The sequence below is a fragment of the Bos javanicus genome, chromosome 1, assembly GCF_032452875.1.
Source record: "Bos javanicus breed banteng chromosome 1, ARS-OSU_banteng_1.0, whole genome shotgun sequence".
NCBI classification, from domain to species: Eukaryota; Metazoa; Chordata; class Mammalia; order Artiodactyla; family Bovidae; genus Bos; species Bos javanicus.
In genome coordinates, this window is record NC_083868.1 from 126,839,143 (window position 1) to 126,853,729 (window position 14,587).

The 14,587-nt window shown below is 38.7% G+C and overlaps 1 protein-coding gene across 13 annotated transcripts in view; it reads left to right on the plus strand.

Annotated features, from left to right (window-relative positions):
* TFDP2 (transcription factor Dp-2) overlaps positions 1-14,587 on the plus strand; it is a 207,074-nt gene that overhangs the window by 150,786 nt on the left and 41,701 nt on the right. For 7 of the 13 annotated variants that reach the window (XM_061419702.1, XM_061419692.1, XM_061419730.1 and 4 more), the window contains 3 exons: positions 310-413; positions 4,507-4,628; positions 8,489-8,536. In XM_061419702.1, the coding sequence (XP_061275686.1) occupies positions 310-413; positions 4,507-4,628; positions 8,489-8,536 (274 nt within the window). Of the gene's footprint in view, positions 1-309; positions 414-3,387; positions 3,552-4,506; positions 4,629-8,488; positions 8,537-14,587 lie in introns of all 13 variants that reach the window. The other 6 variants (XM_061419782.1, XM_061419771.1, XM_061419792.1 and 3 more) reach the window with 2 other exon arrangements.

The window sequence follows — 14,587 nt, forward strand, 5'->3', positions numbered from 1 at the left end:
TTACTTAAGCCCACAAATGTGGGCTTCTCAGCTGGCTCAATGGTAAAGAATCCACCTGCCAGTGCAGGAGACACAGGTTCAGTCTCTGGGTTGGGAAGCTCCCTTGGAGAAGGAAATGACAATCCACTCCAGTACTGCCTGAAAAATCCCATAGACAGATATGCAACCTGGTGGGCTCCAGTCCATGGGGTAGCAAAAGAGTGAGAAACGACTTAGCAACTAAACAGCAATAAAGCACAGATGTGTAGACTGATAGAAGGTGACCTTGACGTTGCAGAACGTTAACCTAGTGCTCTAATATCATTTCAGGTAACGTTTCATTCGTTGCATTTCCAGTTTCCAGCACCAACTCACCAACAAAGATTTTACCAAAAACCTTAGGACCAATAAATGTGAATGTTGGACCCCAAATGGTAAGAAAATCATCATATTTTAGTATTTGAAACTTTGCTTAGTTTATCCTAATTTAAAGGAAAGTTGTACTGAAGATGCTTGGTGAAATACTCCTGTGAATACCTTATCTCTTAATTTTTAAAGTTTTATTTTTAGCTGAATGTAACTGGTTAGTCTTAAGAAAAAGACACTGTGTTTGTCAATGTTTAATTTTCATGTATTTTTGAATTTGGATTCTGAATGTGTTAAATTAAGTTTTTTGCCCCTCTGCGAGGCTTCTCTTGTTTTCAGTTGTTTGAGCCAATTGATTTGAAATCTGTTATGTCTTATGTTCCTCTCCTTTTTCTTTTAAAATAACCTTTACTGCACTAAAGTGTATACTTTCATATAAACTGATTATGACCCAACAGTTAATCTGTATCTGGAGTTACTGATTTGAAAAACTCTTTGATGAAAGGACATTTAGGAAGAAACAACTCACCAATTCATTTCAATCTTTAGCAGTAGAAATAGTGAATTTAAATGGAAAATATTTAACCATTTCTCTGAAGGTATTCCATTAATTATGCTAGAGATTAAAGTAGGTAGTGCTTTTAAGACAGCCTTATTTATAAACAGTCACATGAAGCTAATGTATTAATAAAAACTATACCTAATTTAAATGGCCTCACCCACCATTAGCAAAAGTACATAAACATTTGAACAATAACTCTTCCTTGTCAGTGCTTACATCTTCTTATCTCTAGAGCCATAAGAATAAATTTTGTTCATAATATATGGTACTATAGGCTATGCTAAATGCACAATTACTTAGATAAAAATCTCTTTTAACATACTGAATGGCTTCGGAAAGTCTTTGAAATCTTAAGACATACTAGACATGACATTTTTCTTGATCTCTTGAGGACTGTTAATCATCTGCAGAATCCAAGCTAAAGATGTTGCCCAGTTCTGTAACTATGTGAAGAATGTCATCTAGCCCCAAGCTCATACAAACTGTAGCTCAGGTGAGGAGCCACAGTTCTGAGTAGTTCAGGGTATATTTTCAGACATCTGCTAAGCATTCGGCCCTCCCCAGCCACTGTAGTGGGTGCAAATGCGATGACACACCTGCCTTGAAAGCCAATATTTTGAAAGGTGATTCTATAATCATCAGAATTAAACAAGCATATGTGACCTTTCATGAATTTGTCCCTTACAGTACTCCTGTGTTTTGAAAGACTGTTTCCTCTTGGTATTCCAGTGATGCTGCTAAGGCTCAAATTTGAATTCCTCTTTGGGAAACGTGATTTTCCTTCCCACTGTCAATTGGGACTAAAAGTACATATAAGCCTTTACACACTTCAGGTTTGACAGTGATATGTACTCGTGTATATGAGATACTCGATTACTGCAGACCTCAGAATCAGTGATGCAAAGGTCAGAAGCAGTGGAGATTTGGGGCTCTCCTTAAGAGCCAGCCCAAGACCAGTCTCCCTGATTCTCAGGTACTTTTTGCAGTTCTGGGTCCCCAGGCAGGAATCAGAGTTTTCTATTTTAATTTCCTAGTTTATTGTAATTTGATTTCCTAGTATATTGTAGAATCCCAGTAAGAACCACTTCTCTCTCTTCTTGTTTGTCTCTTTTGTATGTTTTCCCCTAATTTTCAGTCTCTTATCCATGATTTTTAAAACAGTTTTGTTAGAAAATTCTTAAGTAAAGCCTCACCCGTTTGCCTCATACTTGCTCTTAAAATTTTTACATATCTCTTTGGAAACTGGATGTTCATGGTAGAGAGAAATTTCAAAAGTTCTCAAGAAAAAAAGTTATTTTCTGTGTTTATAGAAACTAGTTTAGAAGTAACCGTGGCTTGGCATTCTAACTGTCTTCTTAAAGGTACCTGGTTTTATATATATGCACACACACATATATTTATATAAGATAATCTCATGCTTATTTTAACATGGTTAAAAACTGCATGTCTCTTACAATGACAATGAAAATTTTGTGAAATAATGAAACCCTTAAATAGAACACTTTGTATTTAAATAGATTCCTTAGAGTTTATAGTTATAGATTTTTCTTTTCAGAACATACATGCTCTCTTGGCATTTCGTACTGTAGATGGCAGCAGTACATAAGATATCTTGATTGAAGGTAGAAAATTTTCAGACTGAGGTTCAGTTGCTGTATGACTTTCATAGGCTAAGTACAGATGTTCATTTCCCTTATGAGATCAACTGAATATTATTTTAATTTGGAGCTTCAAAATTAAGGTTCAGTTTTATGAAGCATGTGTGACTTAATCACCTGTATGAACTAATTTTCCTGTTCATTGGTTGGTCAAGTTCTGTTTATTTCTGTGTGGTTCTGTTTAAGGTTCACTGTCACTGTTCTGGTTTAAGAACTCACTACATCTCACAAGAACTTCTAATATATAGATCCAATACAAGTGTAGCATCCTTCCAGTTTCTTTGTTGGTGAAATGTTTGTTAAAGGCTTGCCAAGAGGAAGGAACAGAGCGTTGCTAATCACTCTCAGGTCAGGAAAGAACAGCAGCTAACCGCCTGCCACTGAGGAAGGAGAAATGAACTAGAACGCAACAACTTAGTCCAAAGTCATTCTCAGTAAAGATAACCAGCTTTTCTCTGTCCTATTTCCCTTCCTCCTTTGTTCTTCTTTTTCTTCTTCTTTTTTTGTTTTTTCCTACAAAGCCCTTAAAATTGGGTAGAACTGAGCCTGTAGAGTCCTAAAGAAAAAAACTCCATAGTTTTTTTCAGACTGCACGAGTAATGCAGTCTGCTTCAGGGTAAGTTGGAATACTTAGAATTGCTTTGTGGAGACTTCTATTCTAGGAATACAGTAGACCAGGGGCTGATCAAATACTCAGACTCTATTTCTCAAGCACTCATTCAGGTCAGCATAATAGAGAACAGAATGTATGATGCAGTGATTGCTGAGAACTACACCCTTTATATTGTATTTTCTTACTGGATTTTATATAATCCTTTCTAGCATATCGATGAAGAAAGAAGCTACTTTTTTTCATCATTTTAAAAGCTGGGTCTTCTGTCTCAGTTCAGTAAATGTTTACTGATTCTTTCCTATGAGTGTCTCCTAGCACTGTGGTAGGCCCTGCAAACACCCTGTACCTTTAAGGATCCTGCATTGAGATGGAGGTGAGGAGTATGGTGGTATGGAAAATGTGGAAGGCTTGTCTAGTGTCCCTTTGTTCTCATGAGGCAGATTTCTGAATGCCTTGTTTAATAATCCTTGGCATATTGTGAGGATCAGAATTCCCCGGCTGTCTGTCGGTATTTGTTGTGTTTTGTTTGACTATAGAATTAATTTATTAAAATAGTTTCCTAATCATTCGTATGTAGTAACATCTCCCCAGCCCCACTAATACTCCCATTCCCTGGAGCATGCCTTTATTTTATTTACTGTTTTGTGTGTGTGTGTGTGTGAAAATAGGGTTTTAGTAAAGTCCTTAATCTTAGTTCTATTCATTCCCTTTCTGGAATCCGTCCATAAAAAATAGAAATTAAAGCCAAGATAATTTTACAAAAAGGTTTATCACAGCATTATTTATAATAATGAATATTTGTAAAAATCTAACAATAAGGTTAATTAATCCACATGACAGAATGTTTTATGGTTTTTAAAATGTGTTTGAATAATATTTAATGATATGAGGAAATGCTCTTAAAAAAACAGATAAAACTGCATCTGTATAAGAATGCAAATCGTATAATGTCTTTGCATATGTTTTGGACTGTGAAAATCTAATTTGCTGTTATCCCAGTTCTAGTTAATCAAGTTCAACTAAAATTAGTTTTCATAATTCTAAAGAAAGGTTTTCATTTTTCTGATTTTTAAAATGTTGTCAGTCGCCAGCTTAATCCTTCCCAGTTGCTATTCACTTGCTGAAATCCACGGTGTACTTGGTATCAGTGTTGATGCTTGTGCTTCAGGATCTTAGAATATACAAGTGGGTCAAAGGGATTGCTTATATTCTAGATGATTGATATTAAGTACATTGTAGATAATAAGGTTTCCTCCTTATAAACTTATTTTCTGCCTGTAGGCTTGCCTTAGCAACTAAGAATAGTTTTCCTTGTTTTGACTTTACAGATTATAAGCACACCACAGAGACTAACCAGTTCAGGAAGTGTTCTGATTGGGAGTCCATACACCCCTGCTCCAGCAATGGTTACTCAGACACACATAGCAGAAGCTGCTGGCTGGGTCCCAGGGTAAGAGTGGTACTGCAAGTTACCATTTTTAAAAGCTTTTTTTTAAAGTTCTGATCTTTTTTGCTCACTGTCTTACCTTCTGTTCTTGTTTTATGGCTTTAAAAACTAGTATGTTTCCTTTAAGATCACCTGTTTATTTCATGTCCTAGTTATAAAATGGGCACTAGGATATAGCCTCTGGATCTTGGTTCCCTGACTAGGGATTGAACCCTTGTCCTCTGCAGTGGAAGCGTAGAGTCTTAACCACTGGACCACTCCCTGGAACAACCATTTTAAACAGAAAAATAAAATAATAACTTGTAACTGAAACATCTTTCTTCAGTGCTGAAAGAAGACTGCTTTTTATGATTTGACTTTTAGCCACTTTGGAGATGTAAAAACTGCATTTTATATTGTTTTAACACACATAAGAAAGGAGTTATGTACATGTGTGTGTGTGCTTAGAATTTCCTCTTGAAACTAGCATTTTTGTTTCATTTAAAACCAGAAAAAAAAACTGCAGGAGGAATTCAGCGAGAGTCAAAGTGATAGGCAAGAAGTAGATTTATTAATATAGGATTTATTGTAAGAGAAGCAAGTGGACAGGTGAGGGAACTCTGCCCCGAGGATTAAGTAGGCTACACTTTTATAGTCAAAGGAAAGTGAGGGAGGGAGAAAGACTGCCTTCTTTGAGAAGATGTCAGGCTTACATCACTAGTTGCTCCTTCATATCAGGCAGGAGAGTGTTTGATCCTATGAGGTCAAACTAGGATTATCATTGTTGTTGCTCAGTCACTCAGTGGTGTCTGACTATTTGAGACCCCATGAACTGCAGCACACCAGGGTTCCCTGTCCTTCACTCCCTCCCAGAGTTTGCTCAAACTCATGTCCATTGAGTCGATGATGCCATCCAATCATCTCATCTTCTGTCGCCCCCTTCTCCTCCTGCCGTCAATCTTTCCCAGCATCAGGGTCTTTTCCAATGAGTCAGCTCTTGGTGGACAAATTGTTGGAGCTTCAGCTTCAGCATCGGTCCTTCCAGTGAATATTCAGTGTTTATTTCCCTTAGGATTGACTGGTTTGATCTCCTTGCTCTCCAAGACACTCTCAAGAGTCTTCTCCAGCACCATAGTTCTAAAGCATCAATTCTTTGGATTATCATAGCAAGTAGCTCAGTTGGTTAAGAATCTGCCTGCAATGCAGGAGACCAGGGTTCGATCCCTGGGTCAGGGAAGATCCCCTGGAGAAAGAAATGGCAACCCACTCCAGTATTCTTGCTTGGAAAATCTCATGGACGCAGGAGCCTGGTGGGCGGCAGTCCATGGGGTCGCAAAAAAAAAAAAAAATAAAAAATAAAACCAGAAAAAGAAGGGAAAAAAAGAGACCAAAATATATTAAAACTTTCATTGAGTTTTATCTTGGTTCTTTTAAAACGCTGGGCAGTTAAATCAGTGTCCCTGCTTCCTTACTCATTTGCCACTTTTAATATCGGATCTCTGCGTGTTCCATCTTTACCTTAAAATAACCTTATTCAACCTTTTTCCCCTCCTTATCATTTTAGCATCTCATCCCTCCATAAAAGGAAATAGTAAAATAAGTGACTGAAAATTTTATTTTGTCCCTTTAGAAATTATTTCCAACATGGCAAACCACACTGGTGGTTCTGTCATTGACTTACAGTTGTGAGTTCTAATAAGCAAACAGTAAATCTTGGTTCAGTAAGAATCTCCTTGCTTCAAGGATATTGAAATGAATGAAATAACAGTCCTGGCAGATTGCTTTAAGTTACACACACACACACACACACACACACACACACACACACACTAGAGGCAAAAGAGTTTTGTGTGTGTGTATGTGCTGCTGCTGCTGCTGCTAAGTCACTTCAGTCGTGTCCGACTCTGTGCGACCGCATAGACGGCAGCCCACCAGGCTCCCTGGGATTCTCCAGGCAAGAACACTGGAGTGGGTTGCCATTTCCTTCTCCAATGCATGAAAGTGAAAAGTGAAAGTGAACTCGCTCAATCATGTCCGACTCTTAGCGACCCCATGGACTGCAGCCTACCAGGCGCCTCTGTCCATGGGATTTTCCAGGCAAGAGTACTGGAGTGGGGTGCCATTGCCTTCTCCAGTATGTGCTTAGTCATGTCCAACTCTTTGTGACCCTGTGGACTGTAGCCTGCCATGCTTTTCTGTCCATGGAATTCTCCAGGCAAGAATACAGGAGTGGGTTGCCATTTACTTCTCCAGGGGCTATTCCATACCCATTGCATCTCTGCATTGGCAGGCAGATTCTTTACCCCTGGCACCACTTGAGACATCGCTTCATATGTATACATAACGTCTTTTCCATTATCAAGTAAGATGAAGTGACGGAATCACCTGTAATTCCATGGCCTTTCAGTTCAGTTCAGCTACTCAGTCGTATCCAACTCTTTGCGACCCCATGGACTGCAGCACACTGCAGCTTCCTTGTCCGTCACCAACTCCTGAAGCTTGCTCAAACTCATGTTCATTGAGTCAGTGATGCCATCTAGCCATCTCATCTTCTGTCATCCCTTTCTCCTCCTGCCTTCAGTCTTTACCAGCATCAAGGTTTTTTCCAGTGAGTCAGTTCTTTGCATCAGGTGGTCTAAGTATTGGAGTTTCAGCTTCAGCATCAGTCCTTCCAATGAATATTCAGGACTGATTTCCTCCAGAATTGACCGATTTGATCTCCGTGTAGTCCAAGGGACTCTCAAGAGTCTTGCAACACCATAGTTCAAAAGCATCAATTCTTCAGCACTCAGCTTTCCTTATAGTCCAACTTTCACATCTCTACATAACTGCTGGAAAAACCATAGCTTTGACTAGATGGACCTTGGTTGGCAAAGTATTGTCTGTGCTGTCTAGGTTGGTCATAACTTTCTCCCAAGGAGCAGGCATCTTTGAATTTAATGGCTGCAATCACCATCTGCAGTGATTTTGGAGCCCAAGAAAAGAAAGTCCATCACTGTTTACATTGTTTCCCCATCTATTTTCCATGAAGTGATGGGATCACATGCCATGATCTTCGTGTTTTGAATGTTGAGTTTTAAGCCAGCCTTTTCACTCTCCTCTTTGACTTTCATCAAGAGGCTCTTTATTCCATCCTTAACAATAGCATGTTAAGTCCATAATATCATGTTAAGTCCATAATAATATCAATACCATGACCTTCATTCAGTCCTTAACAATATCCTCATATAGATCTGCAAGTTAGGTTGGAGTTTTTCGTACCCTTGGAAGGTAATTTAATGAGAGCCAAGTCTCTGCCAGTAGTGCTGGTCTGTTTTGGAGATGAGCAGGGTTTGGTGTTTTCAGTAACTGGCTGTGCTTTATACTGCATGTAGTATGATTGTCTGATGTTTTTAAGAACCAGTCTTCCAGAGTGAATAAAACTTTCCTGTGCCTTCTCGTTCATTGTTGTTGTTTCATTGGTAGACACACAAGTCGTGTCTGACTCTTTGTGACTCCGTATACTGTGGCCCACCAGGCTCCTCTCTCCCTGGAATTCTCCAGGCAAGAATACTGGAGTGGGTTGCCATTTCCTTCTCCAGGGGAATCTTCTTCACCCAGGGATCGAACCTGTGTCTCCTGCAGGGAAGCTCTTCTCATTTATAAATTAGCAGTATTTCTTCGTAGAGATTGGTTAAACTCATTTCAAACCTATGACTCTTGTGATTTCTTGGGTCCAGTGACAAAATTCAAGTTCTGATTTTATGTACATATCTTTTGTAATCGTTAGTTTTTTGTTTGGATATATATTCAATGTGGAATTAGAAAAGTTAAAATAAATTATTCATGAAGTAAAGTTCCTTATGCATTTTCATGGGTTTTTTTTTTTTTTTTTTTCTTTTCAGTGATAGAAAACGGGCTAGAGAATTTATAGACTCTGATTTTTCAGAAAGGTGAGTAAAAGTTTTAAGTAATTTGTTCAAGCAATTCTACTGCATAGAGAGGGGTTTAGCACCCAGACTCTTTAAGTAATGAGATGTTTTTCTTCATATAACTTTAAGTTCGTTAAGTTTCAACTTTTATTTCATTCCACATTGAGTATTCTGCTTCACTCATCATTGCATAAGTGTATTATGTTTATGTAGTTTTAAAAGATACTCTTCTGTGGGTGGATTGGCTCTTGGCAGTGTGCCATTTAGCACACTCCCTCCTTTGGGGAGATGAACTGTTCTGCTAAAGTGACTATTCTTGATTACCTCAAAATATACAAAGTTTAAAAACAAGTTTTATTGAACACATTTAAAGATAATAGTAAATCCTCTTTTTTTTTTAACCTTCCAGTTCTATTGATATAATTAACATACAGCCCTGTATAAGTTTAAGGTAATACAGCACAATAATTCAATTTGTTAATACATACATCATGAAGCAGTTATCACAGTAAGTTTAGTGAACCATTTCATATAGATATAAAAGAAATAAGTAAACATTTTTCTTGTGACAAGAACTCTTAGGATTTACTCTCTTAGCAACTTTCACATATAACATACAGGGCTTCCCAGGTGGCGCAGTTGGTAAAGAAGCCACCTGCCAGTGCAGGAGACACACCACGTGAGGGTTTGATTCCTGGGTCGGGAAGATCCCCTGGAGGAGGAAATGGCACCCCACTCCAGTACTTTTGCCTGGAAAATCCCATGGATTGAAGAACCTGGTGGGCTGCAGTCCATGGGATCACTAAGAGTTGGACACGACTGAGTGCACACGCACGCACACACATCTGAAACACAGCAGTGCTAATTTACCATGTCGTACGTTACGTCTCCTTTCTTAAATAATACAAGTGTAGTGTAATCTTTCCTTAGACTGTTAGGACAGTGATTCTCAGTTCTAGGTGTGCAGCAGGATCACCTATGGCCTGTTGAATAAACTATAATTGCTTACTAAATCAGAAACTCCAGGATTGAAAACTTATCTCTTTAGGATCAGTATTTGAACTCAGTATTTCACCCAAGTCACTATACTAAGTATCATATTAATGTCACATTATACTAAAATAAAATATAATCTCAGAGGCTGTTTAGGTAAAACCTTGCCAGCAACACTTTCTAGATTGATTCTGAGGTTTTTTTTTTTTGATTCTGAGTTTTTTTAATTGCTTTTTTTCAACGATGTTTTAGTCTCCTTTCTCCTGTTGGGTCATCTGCTTTCTTTTTTTTTTTGTTTTTTGTTTTTAAATGATTTTATTTATGGTTGTGCACGGTCTTCATGCTGCGTGGGCTTTTCTCTAGCTGTGGCTCCTCTTGTTGCGGAGCATGGGCTCTGGTGCCCACAGACCTCAGTTCTGCGGCTCCCGGGCTCGAGAGCCCTGGCCCAGTGGCTGTGATGCATGGGCTCAGCTGCTCTGCCACGTGTGGTCTTCCCAGACCAGGAGTGGAACTCGCGTCCCCTGCTTTGGCAGGGGGGCAGTTCTTTACCAATGAGCTGCCAGGAAAGCCCTCAGGCATATTTTAGACTAGTTTTCCACGCTCCTATCTGGTGAGAGAGGCCTGGGAGCCAGGAGTCCTCAGCCACAGTGCTGGCTCTGCCATCAAAAGCTCTGGGGCCTCTAGCAAGCGCCTGCCCCTCCCTCAGTCGTGTCTGACTCTTTGCCCACCAGGTTCCTCTGTCCATGGGATTTCCCAGGCAAGATTACTGGAGTGGGTTGCCATTTCCTTCTCCAAGGGTCATCTGCTTTCAACACAGCTTTCTGTCTTCCAGTTTGTAGTTGCTACCTCAGATTTGCTGCACACTGAGAAACTACTTGGCCAGGTGTTTTAGAATCCCATCTAAAATGAAAGTGAACGGGCCCCGAAGTGAAGCCTTGAGGGTGTATTTAAAAATGTTTGTTTTTTTCCATGACACTAGCTCTGCTTTAGTTCCTTGCTGACCTTTGTTGTTGTTCTCAGATCTTAACTGTTTTGAACAGATAAAATCATATCTGAGAAGCTGCTGTATTACGTAGAATTATATGGTGAAATGGTCTTTTCTCTCTAATGGGAATTCATATTTCCAGCTCATACTGTTTCTTCTTCATGTTTATCCTGGGAAAGGGCAGCAGTACAACTTTTTAACCGTGTATTTGGCAGTGTTTAAGGCCTTAAAATGGAACTATTCACTTGTTATGATTGACATCACCTGAGTATGCAAATAATACAGAAAAGCAAGATTCTTTTTATTCTTCATAAGAGAGAAAACTCTAGAGATAGCATATAGAAGTGCCAGATTAGGTTTGTTGGTCTAGCCATTGACTTGACTTTGCTTTTCTGCATTTGCTTCATTGGCCTGTTTTCCTGGTGCTTTCTATTACTCTCCTTTTATTCTTTAATATAACTTTTCTGTATTGAATCCCAACCCCCTCCCTAACCAAACCACCAAAATGACTACATGTGGTTTTCTTCTTGTGTTATTGTTCTTACACATGTTCTTTTCCTCCAGATTAATGTGTTTTTCTGTAATGCTGTAAAAAGTCTTGGGTTCCCTTTTCCCCAGTGCTAAGGCTGAAAAAGCCAGCTCTCAACCACAAACTAATCTTCTTCATTTCTTCATTGTCTCTATAGTGATTTAATATCTCTATAGTGATTAAATATAGTAAGTATTTTTGTTAGTGTTCCTTGGGGACATAGATTCATATATATAATACACATGCATACTTCCACATAGATACATACTATATAAGGTTTCTATCCTCATCTTACCACTTGACAGTAGAACTTGAAGTGTGTTTTACACAGCTCTTTGTTGAGTTCCTTTGCAAGACCAAGTCACTTTCTTAAGAAATCTTGTTAGTGGGTAAAGGATCCGTTGAGGGATTCTCCTTAGTTTTTTCTTTGTGTTCTGATCCACTGAACTTCTTTGCAAAGAGCTTGGGGAAATTGCTTTGAAAGCCCCCTTTCTGGTCTCGCCTGGAATTTTGATCCTGAAAGATGTTTGTTCCCTTTTATCTTTCTTCCTTTGGACAGTCTGCTGGTGTCTTGCAAATACATCTCTTCCAAATGGGAAGTGTCCTGTGTGAGAGTTCCCTGGGGGGAAGAAAGGTCCTGGGTGTTTGACAGGCAGCAGCAATATCCTCCACGTGTTTACTTTATTCCTGTTTTAAAGGAATAGGATTTATTATAGTGGTGTTTTTCCTCTTCCTTTGTGCTCATGTACTCTTAATATATATATATTTTATTCTGTTGGAATATAGTTAAAACTTTTATTTATAATAAACTAATATAATTTAAACTCAGTCATGTCCGACTCTTTGCGACCCCATGGACTGTAGCCTACAAGGCTCCTCTCTCCATGGAATTTTCCAGGCAAGAGTACTGGAGTGGGTTGCCATTTCCTTCTCCAAATTTAAACTATAATAAGCTAATAATAAAAATCAATATAATTAATATCTGTACTGCTTCGACGATGTTTATGAAGTTGTCTATTTATTCAACAAGTGTTTTGAATATCTGCTAAGTGTTGGTAAGTTCTAGGCATGGATGAGAATAATAAGCAAGATAGATAAGTCCCTGCCCTTGAAGAGCTAATATTTGGGGAGGAGGTGCAATAAAGAAGATAACTAGATTGTGATGGGTGGTATGCAAAGAACTAAGAAGGATGATTTGTAGATAATTGGAAGGATGGTGGCTACCTTAGAAAGGCCTCTCTAAGGGGTGATGTTTGAATACAAGGAAGACAGGCTAGTTCCTTGAGGAGCTTGGGATTCTAGGCACAGGGAATGGCAAATGCAGAGCTCCTAAGTGAGGAACCAGGTTGTGATACTCAGGGAAGCACAGTGGCTTGAGATCATGAGCACGTCAGAGAGAGAGATGAGATTAGGATGGAGAGGTAGACACAGGTCAGAGTATGAAAGGCCTTGTAGGTCATGGTAGAGAATTTGGTTTTTATTCTAAACAGGATTTTAAGCAGGGGAGTAATGTGATCTGATTTATAATGACTGCTGAGAAGGATCTGGCCTCTAAGGAGATAAGAGCAAAAGTGGAGAAATCAGTTAGAAGGCAGGAGGCAGTGACCTGACAGTGGAGATGGGAAAAAATGGGTAAATTTTTCAATTTGGAAACAGAATTTATTGATAGATTGAATGAAGGAAAGAGAGAAAGGATGACTTGATTTTTTGCAGTGAGAGCTAGGTGAATCCTGGTGCCATTAGCATCTACTGTAGTTAGGAATAGGTTTGGGGAGGAATTGAGTTTTGTTCTGGACACATGAAGACTGAGAGGTTTTTCAGTTTTCTGTGTGATGTATCAGTAGTATCAGTTAGTGTATCAGTAGTGTCCTCAGCTTGGATGAGGCCCACCCAGGCCTGGACGACATAATGCAAGGTAGAGAGTGGAGATCTGTGAATAATAAACATTTCTTTCCCATTTCCCCTCTCCCTCACACAGAGGATATAAATACACAGGAAAATGGGATTTGGGTTGGATTTTTTCCCCTAAATTATGTTACTAAATTACTTTGCTGATTTAAATATTCTGGTTAACTTACTTTAATGAGAAAGGAAGTTTTTATTGTATATTGTATATAATTTCTTGTTTAAATGGGATACATTTATTAGTTTACACCTGGAATATACTGTTATGCTACAGATTCTAGTTTCATATTATTTTTGTAGATAAATATAAATTATTGTGGCGAAATATAAAAAGACAGTGATTGTTGATTCTAGTTAAGTGCCTGGAAAGATAAATACTCTTGGAAACAGTTCTTTTAAATACTTCGAATGAAATATGAATATGAAATTATGAAGACCTAAAATAAAAAATAAAACTTGCTTTTCAAACTGTGCTAGGTTGGGTAGTTTTATTTTCTTAAATATTAAAAACATGTTTAATTTGGTAATTTGATTTTATTTGGCAAGACATGCTTCCTACTGATTCTTTTTTTTTTTTTTTTTAAGAGACTAATAGAGATGATAGTGTTTACAGCCTGTGACCAAATTTTCGTGTTATTTGGAAAGACGGTTTGGGTGGTTCAGAGAGCTCAGGTTTGAGAAAATGTGTAAACTCTACTTTTTAAGATTTCAAGGTAATTCCCTGGTGGCCCAGCAGTTAGGGCTGTGTACTTCTAACTGTCAAGGGCCTGGGCGTGATCTTTGGTTGGGAAACTAAAATCTCAAAAGCTGTACAGCACAGCCAAAAATAAATAAAATTGGCCCACTTAAAAAAATTTAGATAGGGAGCTTCTAGTTTGAGATGATGGGTTGAATAGCCATTTTTAATCTCCAACTTGTAAGATCCTGTTGAAATTTTTTGTGTGTTAAAAAAAGGAAATCTCTTAAATTGCCATAAAACATGATAGAGGTGTAGGGTTCTCCAAGGATTAGGAGATGAAGGCTGGTGTGATTATAAAGATGACAAGTGAAAGTGGACAAACCCATGTCCCAAAATATGCGTGGGAGAAGTCAGATTGGGAGACGGAAGCTATTTTCACTTGCACTGACTTGGTGAGGTCCCAGGCCCAGAGTTGAGAGGCATAAAAAGTGAGAATAAACTGGTGGGGGAAGGACTGAGGACAATGAAATGATGCCTATCCAAGGAGCACCTGGGCCAGTGGAAGCTTCTCAACCCTCCAAATTGCCTGTATCTACCACCCCGTCTCCACACATAGAAATTACATGTTGTGGCATAAATTATACTTCCTTCCTTTTTATTGCCTTCCTTCCTTTTTATGTACAATATAACATTGTGTGGATATATCACATTTTTCCTGTATTTGTTCATTAATGATGGACATTTTGATTTCCCTTGTGGCTCAGATGGTAAAAGCATCTGCCTACAATGCAGGAGACCCGGATTCAATCCTGGGTCGGGAAGATCCCTGGAGAAGGAAATGGCAACTCACCCTAGTACTCTTGCCTGGAAAATCCCATAGATGGAGGAGCCTGGTAGGCTACAGTCCATGGGGTCGCAAAGAGTCGTACACAACTGAGTGACTTCACTTTCACTTTCTATTTTGGCTGTTATAAATGCTGC